The 14,899-nt window shown below is 45.5% G+C and overlaps 1 protein-coding gene across 4 annotated transcripts in view; it reads left to right on the forward strand.

Annotated features, from left to right (window-relative positions):
* PAPSS2 (3'-phosphoadenosine 5'-phosphosulfate synthase 2) overlaps positions 1-14,899 on the forward strand; it is a 37,996-nt gene that overhangs the window by 17,405 nt on the left and 5,692 nt on the right. For 2 of the 4 annotated variants that reach the window (XM_068951112.1, XM_068951113.1), the window contains exons 2-10: positions 1,119-1,224; positions 3,437-3,672; positions 4,413-4,551; positions 4,826-4,944; positions 5,066-5,179; positions 5,639-5,750; positions 8,498-8,518; positions 10,315-10,520; positions 12,512-12,647. In XM_068951112.1, the coding sequence (XP_068807213.1) occupies positions 1,119-1,224; positions 3,437-3,672; positions 4,413-4,551; positions 4,826-4,944; positions 5,066-5,179; positions 5,639-5,750; positions 8,498-8,518; positions 10,315-10,520; positions 12,512-12,647 (1,189 nt within the window). The remainder of the gene's footprint in view (positions 1-1,118; positions 1,225-3,436; positions 3,673-4,412; positions 4,552-4,825; positions 4,945-5,065; positions 5,180-5,638; positions 5,751-8,497; positions 8,519-10,314; positions 10,521-12,511; positions 12,648-14,899) is intronic. The other 2 variants (XM_068951114.1, XM_068951115.1) reach the window with 1 other exon arrangement.

Below are 14,899 nucleotides of genomic sequence, written 5' to 3' on the forward strand. Positions count from 1 at the left end.
AGGCAGCTGGGGCCGTGACTCCCGGCTGCCTACCAGTTTCCTATTTCTTGCCCCAGCCTTTCCCACTCCCGGCCTCCCTTCTACCCTCTATAACTTGCATCTCCTTGATGCAAGCTGCGCTGAGTCTTGGGGCTCCTCTCCTACCTTGTATTCCCTGTTTCTCACTTGCTCCAGCTTCTTCTGACTCCTTTTTCCGTCTACTCTCCTCTCCACCCTGCATCAGTGGCTCGCGCCCAGTTGGTCCATATTTCTGACCTGCAGTTTTAAGACGACCATGTCTTACAATTTTAAGGAAGCAGAACACAAAGAAAGGGATGTGGGGATGAACTCATGGCTTTCTCTTTCTGGACTTGGAGCCACCTCCGCGCTGCACAGCCAGTAGCTCGCTGCGGTAGGGTTGTTTATTGGAGCTGGGTGGGTTGGAGCTGGAGAGGGAGTCAAGGCATAGCCCTGGCGGGCCTGGAGACACTGCTGAAAACAGCCTTGGGGTCATGCTTCCTTTGCTCTTGGTGGCAAGATCGGGTGCTTTGTGTTCCCGGTTCTCGTTTATGTGGGATTGACAAGGGAGGTGAAATTTTCCTCCCCAGAGAACAAAGTTGCGTTTATGGCAAGCAACTAGGCGACTTAAGTAGCTTTTGTTTTGCAAGTGTAATTGAAATAATATGCGCGTTGACCTGTATTTTAACAGGTAGAAAAGATAGGGAGCGTGCTACCTCTACCTCCACTTGGATTAAATGTCCTTCCCTGTGTGCCTAAGGATGTATCAGTCACCTGACAGCACTCATCCTACAGGAAAGCGAATGCACCGTTGCTTTCAGCTCTCAGGAGAGTCTCTTCTACCTGCAGCAGCAGCAAGAGATGCAAAGGCATTTTTGCAACACAGGCTTTGGGCTGGGAAGAGAGGGTCAAAGTTGGAAAATAACCCAAAGGCATATTGTTCAAAATCAATTCCAGCCAATGCTAAAGGCAAATCTCGTTCTTTGTTATTTTCCCTTTCCTAACAAATTGCCAGAGGTTTTCGTCTCTCTTACATTAGTTCTTGCTAAAATTTTCTTCTGTACAGAGTGCAAGAGAGTAAACAGAAGCCTTTTGTTTGTTCTTGTGTTTGTTTGCATCAGAGAGCAACCAATGTGATTTACCAAGCCCATCACGTCAGCAGAAGTAAGAGAGGACAAGTGGTTGGTACCAGAGGTGGATTTCGAGGCTGCACAGTTTGGCTAACAGGTATTTTAATGTGTGTGGAAGTCTCACTTACTGTGGGAAACCCACTTGCGTAAATGAGTAAGATGAGGAGAGCAGTTTAGAAGTGGGCGTTGGGGGTTTGCAGGAAATGTCAGTGTTTCCCTATGAACTGCAACTTGCAAAATTTTTGTTTTCATGTGGGAAATACTGATGTGGTGTTTACAGCTGCTGCCCATAACTAACATCTGTATCCATTTCACCACTGCTATTGGGGCTTGCAGGTGGCTGGGTCCTTTCGTTGTGCACTTGGAAAGCCCTAAGGGTCACGCTTCTTGTTCCCAAGTGTGTGGCTGAGGCTTGAATCCAGCTTGCTAGTTCCCTGGCAGAGAAACTTGCCCAGGATTGCCCAAAACAGTATACAGACATTTTCATTCTGTGTCAATGGGAAGTTTATTGGGACACCTGCATTCCCTGTATTTAAAATGACGTTGTGAACTGCTAAAGAGGGCAGTCATTTTGTCTTAAAAATAAACATGCTCACACAGTGAGTTGGACTGGAAGTGTTTTATTGTGTAGACCCACTGTGGGTTTTTTATGTTATTTCTCATCTGATACCTGTTTTGATGTGTTGCCCTTCTTTTGCTTTGAAAGACAAACTCATTATTCAGGGATTAGGGACTTGTGGAAATGACAACTGCATTTACTTTGCTCCACTGGTATTTACACACCTTTAGATTTTGCCATTTGTCCAGTTGTTTCTCTACTTGTTAAGATATTGGTAACTTTTCTTTGACTCCCAGAAAATGTTGAAAGACGTGCTCGGAAAGGCTTAGAGAGCCACTCTGATTTGCCTTTATAGCAGCTTATGTGCTAAACGGTAGATTAAAATATATTTCTCTTTTGATCTGCTCTCTATTTGCTAAAAGATTACCAACATTTAATCTGTTTCAGCATCATTTCTGAAGCCAAAAACCTATCCAGGCCAATTTCATTCTCTTTCAATTATCACTCAGAGATCCTGTATGTGAAAGGTTTGGATTTCTCTTGCTGATAGTTATTCTTTAAAATATACAGCTGTTCCCCAACTTTCTGTCTGTTTAATTTTAAGAGACTATTTGGAAGAACATTTCATTTCTTGGGCTGTAGGGACTAAACAGAAGGACCCTTGAGCGCTCTAGATTGCCAGCTCAGGAAAGCTATCTCTTAGTCTGTTGTGCTATGAGAATCAAAGGCACAGCAGCAGGCATCTGAGTCCAACCAGATTTTCTCTCCAGCACAAATGTGATTCTCTGCGTCAGACCAAAAGTCCATCAAGCTCAGGGTCCTGTCTCCATCAGCGTCAATAGTATGTGCCAAGAAAAGGGTATGAAAACAGGCGAGCAGACGATGATAGCGCCATAGGATTTTCTCTAAGACTAAGTGCTTTCTGAGGCAGGCATGCCATTTGGAGGTGGTGTCTCTGCTAACTAAAGAGCCTTTTGTATCTCGAGGAGTTTTCAACGCATGGGTCCTCACCCAAAAGAAAGGCATTTGATGCCTCAGGTGCACTTTCCTCTCCCCAACACAGCCAGTAGGAAGCTTTTTTTGTGCAAGTGGATGGAGCTGGGATGGGAAACAGCTACCTCATTTAGTATCGTTGACTTTCTGGCTGACTGCTGGGCAGGTTGACTCCAGGAGAAGCAGGCAGCTGAAGAAGTCTTGTTAGCCTACGCCACCCTCCCGCTTCTGCCTGTGCAGACCTATGGGTGCAGCAGCTGCAGAAAGAGGTGTCCATGGATGGAGAGGGGCAATTGCTGCTGCTGGAGCCTGTCTCTCCCCAGGCAGCCATGGCAGGAAGCTCTGGGAGGGGAGTGGGCTGTCTGTAGGAGGAACAGAGGGAGGAAGAGGAAGATGCTGAGAGACTTACAGGCAACAGCCTCCCCTCAGGCTTCCCCCACTTACTAGTACTTATTGGTTCTGCCACAGCCCAGCAGGATGAACTTTTGCAACACTGCCTACTTGGGCCCCTCCAAATCCTAGGATATACCAGCTTTTCTCAAGGTATTAATGCCACCCCTTGGGTAAGAAAGGTTAGTCAGAGCTCTGTGACAGTAGCTGTACACTAAAAAGATGAATCCAGCTTCCTTACCACATTCTTTTCTGAAGAAACTTAAGGTAGGAGTTTTGTTAGCGGCGCCCCTTGCGGGATAAGGTTACAGTGTCATTTTCAGTCTTTTGAACTCTAACCTGAACCTCACCTTTCTGCCTCCAACAGGCCTTTCTGGAGCTGGTAAGACAACCATTGGCTTTGCTCTGGAAGAGTACTTGGTCTCTCATGGCATCCCCTGCTATTCCCTGGATGGTGATAACGTTCGACATGGGCTGAATAAAAACCTCGGTTTCTCAGCTGGGGACCGCGAAGAGAACATTCGCCGCATTGCGGAGGTGGCCAGGCTGTTTGCTGATGCTGGGCTCGTCTGCATAACTAGTTTCATTTCTCCTTTTGCAAAGGTAAACTCGTGGCATCGTGTTTTGCTCTTTTCTGGGCAGCCTTGGTCTCGTGACCGTTCCTAGGAAAGAGGTGTTTATGTAGAAGAATTGATATATATCACATCAGACCGTCCCTTTAATTTTTCTCTGTTCTTTTGTAACATACCACAGGTATACAGAACTAAATACCATCAGGACAAATTCATGGAAGGCAGTTTGGCCTGACCTCATTGCTTTCAAATACATTAAAAATTCAGGAATGTTTAAAAGTCAAAAGAAGTTTAAAATCGCACTAAAGAGCCTCCTGCCATTAACTCTCTAGGAGGCAGAAAAGAGGCATGAAAAAAATATCCTGTCATAGTGCTATGAATGCCCCATTTGAAGAAATATTGACTATGTTTTTATGCTTCCGGAGAACACCAAGTAGCTGCCGTTATCGAGCCAATGCAAACACTTTTTCAAAACAGAATAGATAATTACTCACATTCTAAAGCTCTGCTGTCCTACTCGATGAAGATATTTTCTTGCTGTTTCAGATGAAAAAGCTGAAAACAGATCAAAGTTGTAGGAAGGGGGACAGGAGATAACAGTCCTTATTAGAATGAGTTTAAACTTAATAAACCTGTACCAGAGATGAATTTACCTGTGTTGAATTCCAGGGAGTGTCACGTAGTAGGATCATGCTAGCTGCAAGTCAAAGTCTTATAGGCAGCCCCATGAACTGTGGAATCCCTTACAATTTCTCTTCTTTCTTCTAACAGGATCGTCAAAACGCACGGAAAATTCATGAAGCAGCTGGACTTCCTTTCTTTGAAATCTTTGTAGATGCTCCTCTAAATATTTGTGAAAGAAGAGATGTGAAGGGACTGTACAAAAAGGCAAGAGCGGGAGAGATCAAAGGTATGGAAGAGTGAACTCTTATTTTGCCTTTTACTTTCAGGAGCATTAGACAGCTTAGCTTTGCAGCTCTGCAGGTAGAAAAGTTCTGAAGGTGGGTTAATACAGGCTGTTTGTACCACACAAGAATGTCTTATTTCCCTAATCTTACTCTCACAAGTGTCACTTACAGTACTCTGTAGGATTGAATGCTTCGTGGCTGTTTGTACAGCGTTGTCGGCTCTAGGACACTGAGTATTACATAAAATAAATTTAGTTCGGATTTAATTGCCCATAGGATTCACGGGGATTGACTCAGAGTATGAGAAGCCTGAATATCCTGAACTAGTGTTGAAAACGAATGCTTCATCAGTGTCTGAATGTATTCAGCAGCTTGTGGAGCTCCTACAAATACAAGTAGGTCATTTTTTACCACCACTGCTGGCACCTTGTAAACCTGATTTCAGATGCTGACTTTTTGGTGTATGTTTGAAAACCAACACGTTACTTACGCTTGCTGTCTGTCTTTCTCCTTTAGAACATCGTTCCCAAGTCATCAGTTAAGGATGTTCTTGAGCTGTTTGTACCTGAAAATAAGCTTGATTTTGCCCGAGCTGAAGCAGACATGCTGCCATCTGTAGAGATCACTAAGGTATGATTGCATCCTAATGCTGCACCGTGATTCAGTAATTGTTTTGCTGTTTGGAGGACAGACGCTCCAATACGGGCAGTTCTGAAGGGTGTCCCGTTCGCCTAATTGCTGTGTCCTTGAATGGCTGTGGCTGTGTGTTATGAAGAGCTAAAGTATTGTCCTGGTATTCAGCCCTTTTCTCCTGCCTTGTCTCTGCCCTGTGCTGTAGCAAGCCACCTCCCTGATCGTGTTAAGTGTGGTCCCACAAACAGTTGTGCTGTGAAAGGATCCAGAACTGATCCTGCTTTAAAAAAAAAACAAACAAACAAACAAACAACTTTTTTCCCCCTTTATGAATGCATTATTTTTGAAGCAAAACAGAAACAGCGTAGTGAGGCTGCTGTTCTAATTGAAGGGAAGGAAAAGCAATCTCTGCCAGGTGACCTAGTAACAGGAATGCCGTTTGGGTTTGTTTTGCAGCTGGATCTGCAGTGGGTGCAAGTGCTGAGCGAAGGGTGGGCCACTCCGCTGACCGGCTTCATGCGTGAGGCAGAGTACTTGCAAGTGATCCATTTTGGCACCTTACTGAATGGTACGATTCCCTTCACTTTGTGCTAACGCTGGCAGGGAACCCACAAATACAGTGATACGTGATGTTTAAATCACTGTGTTCTAGCAGTGAGTTGTATGGAAAAGGTTAATGCTCAACCCTTTTTAAATCCTTCTTTCCTCTTGAACGTTAAATGCAAAGCCTCGTAAAGGACTGAAGGAGTAAGGAAGCCATGCCCTGAAATGCTTTAAAGAGTATGAAAGGTGGCAAAGTTCATTGTGCTGTGGCCAGGCACTGTGTCACAGATTAGATATCCAGCGTAATGCTGCTCAAACGTTTGAGCAGCCCTTATGGAACTCTTTTCATGCTCAGTTATACCAGAGTAAATACAGATGCAAAACTAAAGCCAAATAAGCAGGGAGATGCCAGACTGAATTTCTGGTGGGAGGAGAGGGGAATTGTTCCTTGGAAACAGGAGCAGAATCTGGTTTCACTTCTTTTTTTTCCTTCCTATTTTCCTGCTTACTTATTGCTGTAACTTGAAATAAATGAGATTTAGAGATTTACTAGCAACTTAATAAAGGTCTTTTCATCCCTGGCCATTGCAAACAATATTCAAGCCATGACAGTGAACAGCTGAGACTGGAACAATAGATATTTCTGTCTCATTTCTCAAATGTAGATGTTGACGCTGTGACTTTGAAGCCATGCGCACAGTGAGGGCGCATGTGTTGGTGTCTGTAGACCTAAGAGCAGTGTCTAGTCTTCGGGGTTTGGGATCTTGGTGAAAGACTCCCTGTGGTGAGTCTTGTCTTCCTTTTACAGGATCCTGATTCTGCCCTGCTCACACAGAGAAGTAGCTCTTGGCCATTTAGGACTCGGACGCTATGCAGTCCGCCTAAAGCTAGTGCTTAGCTCAGGAGTGCTTACTCTTGGACTGTAGCCATGTGTGTGGTTCTGTAGTGCTTCTACGCTCTCTGACACAGTAGCCTTTTTACCACTTTCTCAGGGTGCAAAGAGTGTTCAAAAGTACATTTCCTTGTAATTAGACCCAGACCTATCATCTTTGAGTTGTCTGTTCTGCCTGATAAGTCTGTGAGGTGTCCCATCGTGACTGTGTTGCCCCAGAGCTCTGTGCTCTGCACTGGAGGCTCATCCCTAAATGTGTATGTTGGGAGGGGGTCAGGCTCACCAGGACTGGGACTGTGCCAAACTCAACAGAAGCGGGGAGCAGAGGGGACAAGGTCCAGCATCTGCAGCAGCTGCTCAGAAAAGAGCCTTCCCTTAGAAGTGGCAGTATGCCCACCTTCATAATAGCTTCCAAAACAACTCCCAAACCTGTTGACTCACTGAGCACAGCTCCTCTCAAATCTGCAGCTATGCTTCAAAGCACTGGTCAGTATTTGTAGAGCCCTGCATGGTCAGGGACAAAGCCCGGGCACCTGCTTTTGGTGCAATAACCCTCCAGAACAGAATGTTTGCTGTAGGAGGGCATTGACATCTTTCCTCGGTACGCAGTGTCTCCACAGAGCTCCCCAAACTCAGGATCTGCTTGGTTAGGCCCACAGGGTCATGTTTGGGCAGGAAGTGAACAGCTCCTTTACCTTGACAAGCTATCAGTCTCTATCTCTTAAAAAAGACATGAAGAATTTCTGTTTGGTGGCATCTGTTACCTTGGGTATGGGTACTGGCCTGGAGACACGTTGCCAAAGAGAAGTTTGACACCGATCTTTCCGAAGTCGGTGAGTCAGTCATTCTGCCTCAGTAATGTGGATGATGCTGGGCCGCTCAGCAGGAGCAAGCTGTGTCCGGAACGGTTGCAATCTGTTTTGGTGGAGCGGTGCACCTCTCAGCTTGTGGTAATACAAGTCAGCGTTCCTGTCACCTGGTGATGAACAGACGTTTTCCATGCTCTCAGCAGTAAATCACACGATGGTATTGCTATTAGTTCGCTAGGTACAAGACCATTAAAAAAATTATCCATATGGACATCTTCCCATCCAGACTGAGGTGCTTCGATATGATGGACATGGGGAAGAAGTATCTGTGCTGTTGTATGATGTTTATGTCATGTACAGGCAGAAGTGACCCACGATAGGAGTGAATCTATCAGTGCTTCACATATCATTGCCGCAGCAATGGTGGACGGGACCTTGAGGGGTCTCTACTCCACCTCCCACTTACAGCAGAAGTCACCAGCACTGGGTTAGGGCAGCCGTGGATTGGCCCAGCCAAGCCCTGAAACCCCCAAGATGGAGATCCATCAGCTCCCTGGTGACCTCTTCCAGGGCTGCTCCTCCTCCGAAGGAAGAAGCGTTTCTTCTCGTCCAACTTGAATCTCAGTAAGCAGAGGCTGTGTAGCTACCATCTTCCCTGCTTCCTCCCTGAGAAGCACTGTGCTGCAAAAGGATCAGGTTATGTCAGAAAACAAGAGTCCTAATTCAACTGGTTGAATGTTTCAGGGGAAAGCTGAGGTTTTGCCTGTGATACCTCTGCTGCCCCACAGGGACACCTCCTTGGTGGGTGTTTCAGCAAATGCTGAGGGCACAGTGCTTTGCCTGTCAGATCTGCTACGTGTGCCTTTGTCAAAGCCCGACTATGGAGAAAGTACTGAATCCTGTGGAGGTTCACATCTGGGACCCGTTCTGAGGGCACGCAAGAAAACACCCTGCCTACAAGTGTGCAGTGTTTACTAGAGGTGTGAAATGAGCAGTTTTGATTCTTGGAACTGTTGCTGTAAATGTTATTTGCAAGAATTAATTATCTTAACTGTGTTTGTATTCTCCCAGGAAAGAATGCCTCCCTAGTTGGTATGTATATAACTGTTTTTGAGGTTGTGTGGAAATGATTCCAATTCGATTTTTTTTTCCTGTACAGTAATTTTTTGCCATTTTAAAATAATGCAAATTCTAAGACTAGAAACAACTGCTGCCTGTTTATGATTCAATCGGTTAACCCCATGTCCTATTGACCAGTCCTCACAATAATCCTAGTCGTGTAATCTTGTAACTATTCACCTTCACTGAAGTGATTGTTGCTCTGCATATTGCATTTGAAAATGGAATATGGAAATCCGCAGCTTACAGCATCATTTGTTGGCTACATAATCTATGTTTTTCCATGCTGACTTTATTGACTGATTACCGGTTAATGTTATTTAAATGTATAAAGCCGATAACTGCATTCTAACCTTTGCGATTTGATTTATCACACATTTGTAAAATTAATGCACTGTGAGATGGCGTAAAATTCAGGAGTTTTCTACTCGATTGGCTCAGAGGTGACTATGCTTTTAAGTATCTGATTATTCATGAAGGTGCTTGAAATGGCTCTCTTGCGGATGAGTGATACCTAGTCATGGATTGCAAGTAAATATGAACATTTTAATAAAAATGGAAAAATCTACCTCACTGTAAAATCACCAAATTAAGAATCTCAAGGGTCCAAAATGATTTCAGTCAGATCAGAATCACAAAATGAATCAGTGATTTGTTCATTCTTGCTTATGATTCTCCCATAAGGGAAACTGATTATTGTGTATTAATATTGGGGTGTCCAAGGAGAAAGGGGAGGATCTTAGTCACAGGGTGGGAAATGGGGGAATAAAATAACTTCAAGTTATTTAAAGAAACTACACATGCAAATATAGACCGACTGTACACGCACACAAAATAAATTAAAAATGGACTCCACAGGGATAAACTAAGAAAAGTAAATGTGTAAAGGCAGCAAGGGGAAAAAAAAAAAAAAGAAAGAAAGAAAAGCAAAACATGACTGTTTGTTACTTCCATGTTGGAAGAGCTGATTCAGGAGAAGTGCAAACAGGAAAGTGCAGTGAATATTCGCTGTTGTGGGAGAGGTCACTGGTGAAAATCAAGCCAGAAGGGTCTTAACAGAGATTATTGTCTTGGAGAAGGAGATGTGGATTATATCCATGATTATATTTTCCAAGTGCTTTTCAGTTTTCAAGGAGACTTTAAAAAAAGGTAATTGGAAAAGAACAAATCTTTCTGGGAGATGAACAGTAGCAGCCAAAGAGTCCAGAGAATAATGAAATATTCCAAGTGTCTTTGAAGCATCTCTGGGACTAAGATGTGGAGCTTTCTTACTCCACTGACATCAGTATTTATTAGTGGTGAGAAGAAAGTTGGGCAGTGAATAAATTTATGTGACTGATGGTGAATCCCTGAACTAATCATGGAAAATTGGGCCTCTTATTCCCCAAGAGAAGACTTTATGCTGCTGAAAACCCTGTTCAGCTTTACTCAGGGCCTGTGGTCGCTCCTGAAACTTTGCAAGGCCCCTTTCCCTCAAGCGCAGCGCGAATCCAGTGCAGATGTGATTTTACATGTTTCCTTGTTTACAGCTTTCCTTAGGAAGCTCATCTCCCTTTCTGCTGTCAGTCTGCTGAAGAGCTAGAATCACGCTTCTGGCCTGGTCAATGCACCAGTGGTGCTCTGTACCCTACCCCATGCAGCCCCTTCCACGACCCTCATGTAGTCAGGCCAAAGTAGTGTCAGGAAGCTTTCAGAAGTGCCATTTGCCGCTATTATTTCCAATGCTTTAGGTCTTCAGAGAAGGTTAAAATCTGGCCCTCTCTTACCAGATGGCGTTATCAACTTGAGCATCCCTATTGTGCTGCCCATTTCCACGGTGGATAAACAGCGCCTTGATGGCTGTGGTGCGTTTACGCTCGCCTACAAAGGGCAGAAGATCGCGATCCTTAAGAATCCCGAGTACTTTGAACACAGGAAGGAAGAGCGCTGTGCCCGGATCTGGGGAACCACTTGCGTGAAACACCCGCATGTCAAAGTAGGTTTCCCCTTTCTGCCGTCAGAAAGCTGGTGAGGATTAGAAATGTGCACAGGGGACTGAGGAATCGAACCTTTTTCAGGACAGGGCATCGAGCGTCCTGTCTGCTCTCAGAGCCACCACCGCTCCCAAAGCGTGCAGGAGAGGTGAACTTTTTGGCTCACAAGCAATTGTTAACGCTGTACTTGCTGTCTGCCAAGAGCCTCGGTCACATAGTGAAGGCAAAGCGAATGACTGAAGGGGAAAACAAGCACGCTGCAAAGGGGCTGCTCCTTTCATTCGTTTTATCTTCACCAGTGTACCAATGTCCGAACGTTTTTAGGGTGTTGGGCTTTTTTTTTTATTTTATTTTTTGCAGCTTATCTTTTCCCACTTATTCTCTATGGCAGTACAAAGAACATCTTCTCTTGCTAAGTGAAAGATTTACTGTGTGCTGCAGCTTAGACTGAATGACTTGAACTATCTATATCTGCTTTAAAAAAGCCAAAGCCATATTAATTCTTGTTCCTCACCTCAAAAAAACTATCTATCATCTATCTTAAAAATAAGTACTCAACAGCGGTTACTCTCCTGAAACAGGCTTGTTTCACGTTAGTCATGAAAGTCTAATGATAGATGTTGAAGCAAACGTAAGGACTGTGACCGCACAGTAAAGCAAATTGAAAGATTTAATATAAAGCTTTGTGGTAAGATCCTGAGCTGGTCAGTGCAGAGGAATGGCTCTGGTTTGTCCTGAACAGGGTAAAAGGCCTGATTATTCCAGCTAGAGGAGGAGCCAGCAAATCTAGCATGTCTGGGCTGTGTAGTCCCAAATGGTGCTCCAAGAGGAAAATAACATTTCCAGCATAGGAGGGGATAAAGGGTGGCCAGCTGACAGCGGTGGCAGCACTACCAGATCGGTGCTTGCCGTGTGGAAAGGCTATGCAAGAGTAAAGCGTCAGATGAAGAAAGAACTTGTGCTGTAACTTCTAGACGCCCGGCCTCCAGAGTGGAGTCCAGTGCCCAGCTGGGTGGTGGTATGCTCTCTGTGGCAGACAGGTCCTTCCCCATTAGCGGATGCCTTAGACTCAGTGCCTGAAATCCACTTTGGGCATGCTGGGAGTTGCAAAGCAGAGCTGTTTGTTTTTATCTGGTTTGGTTGTAGCATATATTTGGTTGTGCTGCTGGGGGTTAGCTTCAGCAGCAGTCAGCACCTATGATAAGACACCTCACGTTCTCAGCTTTGCAATCTGCCAGAGGCCCCATCATCATGCCTTGTCAGGAGGCTGTTTGAAGGGATCCTCTGAACCCAATGTTTTGGGTTGCTCCAGCAGCCGTGCCTTGCCTTGCGTCATGTCCTCTCTGAACTTTAGAGAAGATGGCCGTCCCCACTGCTGCTTTCACCTCTAACACAGAATCACAGAATCACAGAATCGTTTAGGTTGGAAGGGACCTCTGGAGATCATCTAGTCCAACCTCCCTGCTCAAGCAGGGTCACCTAGAGCATATTGCCCAGGAGCACATCCAGACGGCTTTTGAAGATCTCCAGGGAAGGAGACTCCGCAGCCTCTCTGGGCAACCTGTTCCAGTGCTCTGTCACCCTCACAGGGAAGAAGTTCTTTCTCAGGTTCAGATGGAACTTCCTGTGGTTCAGTTTCTGCCCGTTGCCTCTTGTCCTGTTGCTGGGCACCACGGAGAAGAGGCTGGCCTCATCCTCTTAGACACTCCCCCTGCAGATACTTGTACACATTGATGAGATCGCCTCTCAATCTTCTCTTCTCCAGAAGAGAACACCAGGCAGCACGGCTCATGGCATACGTTTCACATTGTCACGTCAATGTTTTCTGTCTACAGTGTGCTGAACCAGAAGGATAATAACCATATAAGCAGAATCATGCCTAAAGAAAATGCTTTTCAAAGGAGACTGGGAAATTAAAGATGAGATGAGAGGAGATATTTTGCGCTCTTGAAATATTCCCTCACTAATGCACATGTGTATGTATAATTTGCAGATGGTGATGGAAAGTGGAGACTGGCTGGTTGGTGGCGATCTCCTTGTGTTGGAGAGGATCAAATGGAATGACGGACTGGACCAATACCGCCTGACACCGCTGAATCTCAAAGAGAAGTTTAGAGAAATGAATGCTGGTGAGTGTCTTACTTTTGTTTTACCAAGTTCAGCTGGGTTAGCATCTAATGACACTTCACTTCTTACCAGAAAATCTTACCATTCGTGCCTTTCTTTTATAACGTGCAGTTCTGTCGTCACAGTGTGAAGGCAAACTCCTAGGAAGACTGGGTTGTGATCTGTGCTATATAATTAGAGCCCCGTGATGCGTCACAGCTTTACCTGACAAATCGATGTACTTGCCGTGTTTCTGAAGTTTTCCATCTGTTTTCCTACTTCCCATGCCTCTCTAGTTAGATATAATACGTCTGCCCTTCTCCCATCTTTCCTGACACTAGGAAATATCTGTGGTGTGCAATGGCGTGCTCTCAAGCACTCAGTGCTTGCTAGAATGGTTTTGTATGCTCCCGAACCTGCAAAACACAGGTGGGGAGCACAGAAACGGTGAAGCGGGGCACAACACAAACACGGGTGTGGAATCTCCCAAGTTAAGAACAGTGCCTGTGACGGACTGTTTCCAAAATGGGCTTTTCCAACCATAGGACTGAGAGAAGGCTGAATGTGCTGCCCATGACTCATCTGTCCTCCCTGACAAGTCAGAATCTCTTTCCACACCTAAAGCACTTAAAACAGAGGCGCTATCTGCTGGCTGTCATGCATGAAAGTAAGTATAGGTGAAGAGCTGGTGAAGAGCTAAGCCAAGCCAGGCAGCACAGAGGAAAATTTGTCTTGGATTTGCTGTCACAAGTGGTCTCCTTGCAGGCTTGTCCTGGCACCTTGTGGTGACTGAGGAATGCAGTGGTGCCTTTTGGGGCGAATTGTAGCCTGGGGATTTTTGTGGTCACTAGAAATCCCCTGGCTGAGTTGTTAGACGTAGCCTTGCTGATGACCAGAAGGTTGACCAGATGATGGCATTTCACTAACCCTAAAGATAACTTCCTATTTTACTTTTCTTGCTGCACTAGCTTGTGGGTGATGTTGCTGTATGAAACAGCACCTGCCTTTCTGTTCTGAAGTGGGAGTTTAAAAGACCTAGAGAAGAGTTTCTAAACATGACCTGCCTCCAGTCTGCTTGAGAAGCGGTTAGTGAGCAGGTTGAAAGACAATAAGCAGTTTACCCCATTAGGTCAATCGTTTATTTATGAATTGATGTTTCTGATCACGGAAGGCCTCTTTGGAAACAGCTCTCGCTGCCCTGGGGTAGGCTAAAAGGCACTTCTACAGAATAAGGTTTTAAATAAACAAGTGCAATCTGGTAAGCTCAATTCTATAAATCAGTCTGTGTAATTAGAGTCAGTAAATCTCCTGTTACACGTGACAGCTCCACCTGGCTCAGTTCTCACCTCTGCACACAGGCCAGCATGTCGACTTTGTAGTGTTCCAGAAGTATCAACACATTAAGGCTTATTAAGTTTCATGGGGTGAGTGTGACATTAACTCTTCTGGCCCTCACCTCTGAGGCCGAAGCAGTTGCCGTGTGGTGCTGCTGCCTCTTTCCTGCCTCCCATGAGCAGGCCCAGGATCGAAAGCAGCAGCAGGGCTGTGCCGTGGCCAGAGGTTATGCCACCAGCAGGTATCAGTCGGGAGCTGTAAGGTCCGCCCTTCTTTCTTTCTCGTAAAAAAACCCCCTCGTGTTGGGGCTGACGTGGCTTGAAAGTTCATAATCTGAACTGTGTGACGGCCCAGCCAGAGGCGCAGTCTTCCTTGCATGTCTGCCACTCCTCTGAGTTGCCTCACTCAGGTCATTTCCTGCTGCTGCCATGGGATTTTATTTGTCTTTCTCAAGCACGCACACACATGGGAATTTTAGATTAGATTTTCTTTCGCAGAGGTAGGCTCCTTATTCTGTCGCAGCCCCTGCCTGGCCCACCCAAGCAGCTTCGTGCTGTTTGCCAGTTCACGAACTGCAGAGCTCGTGGCCCCTCGTATAATGACATCTCTGTGCACTTAGCTCACTTATTTTGATGACCCACATGACTCAGACGGCTCAGCCTGGGCTCATAAAAAATCTGTAACGTTTCCTGAGCAGTTTCAAAGGAATTCTGAAACAGCTTTGGCAATTCAGGTAACTTCCCTGTTCTTCCCCACACTCTCAGAGTGGCCAGATCTGCACGGAGTGTCTTTTAGCCTCTGCCTGGGCTTATACCATCTCCCCCGTGGAAGACGGGAACTTCTCACCGCAGGATACCATTTTGGCTAAGGAGCAGGGTTCTTGGATGGGAGCTCCACCTCGTTACTTACCCGGAAAACCTGCCTGCAGCAAAGATGCTAG

This window comes from Struthio camelus, chromosome 7 (genome assembly GCF_040807025.1).
Source record: "Struthio camelus isolate bStrCam1 chromosome 7, bStrCam1.hap1, whole genome shotgun sequence".
In the NCBI taxonomy this organism is placed as follows: Eukaryota; Metazoa; Chordata; class Aves; order Struthioniformes; family Struthionidae; genus Struthio; species Struthio camelus.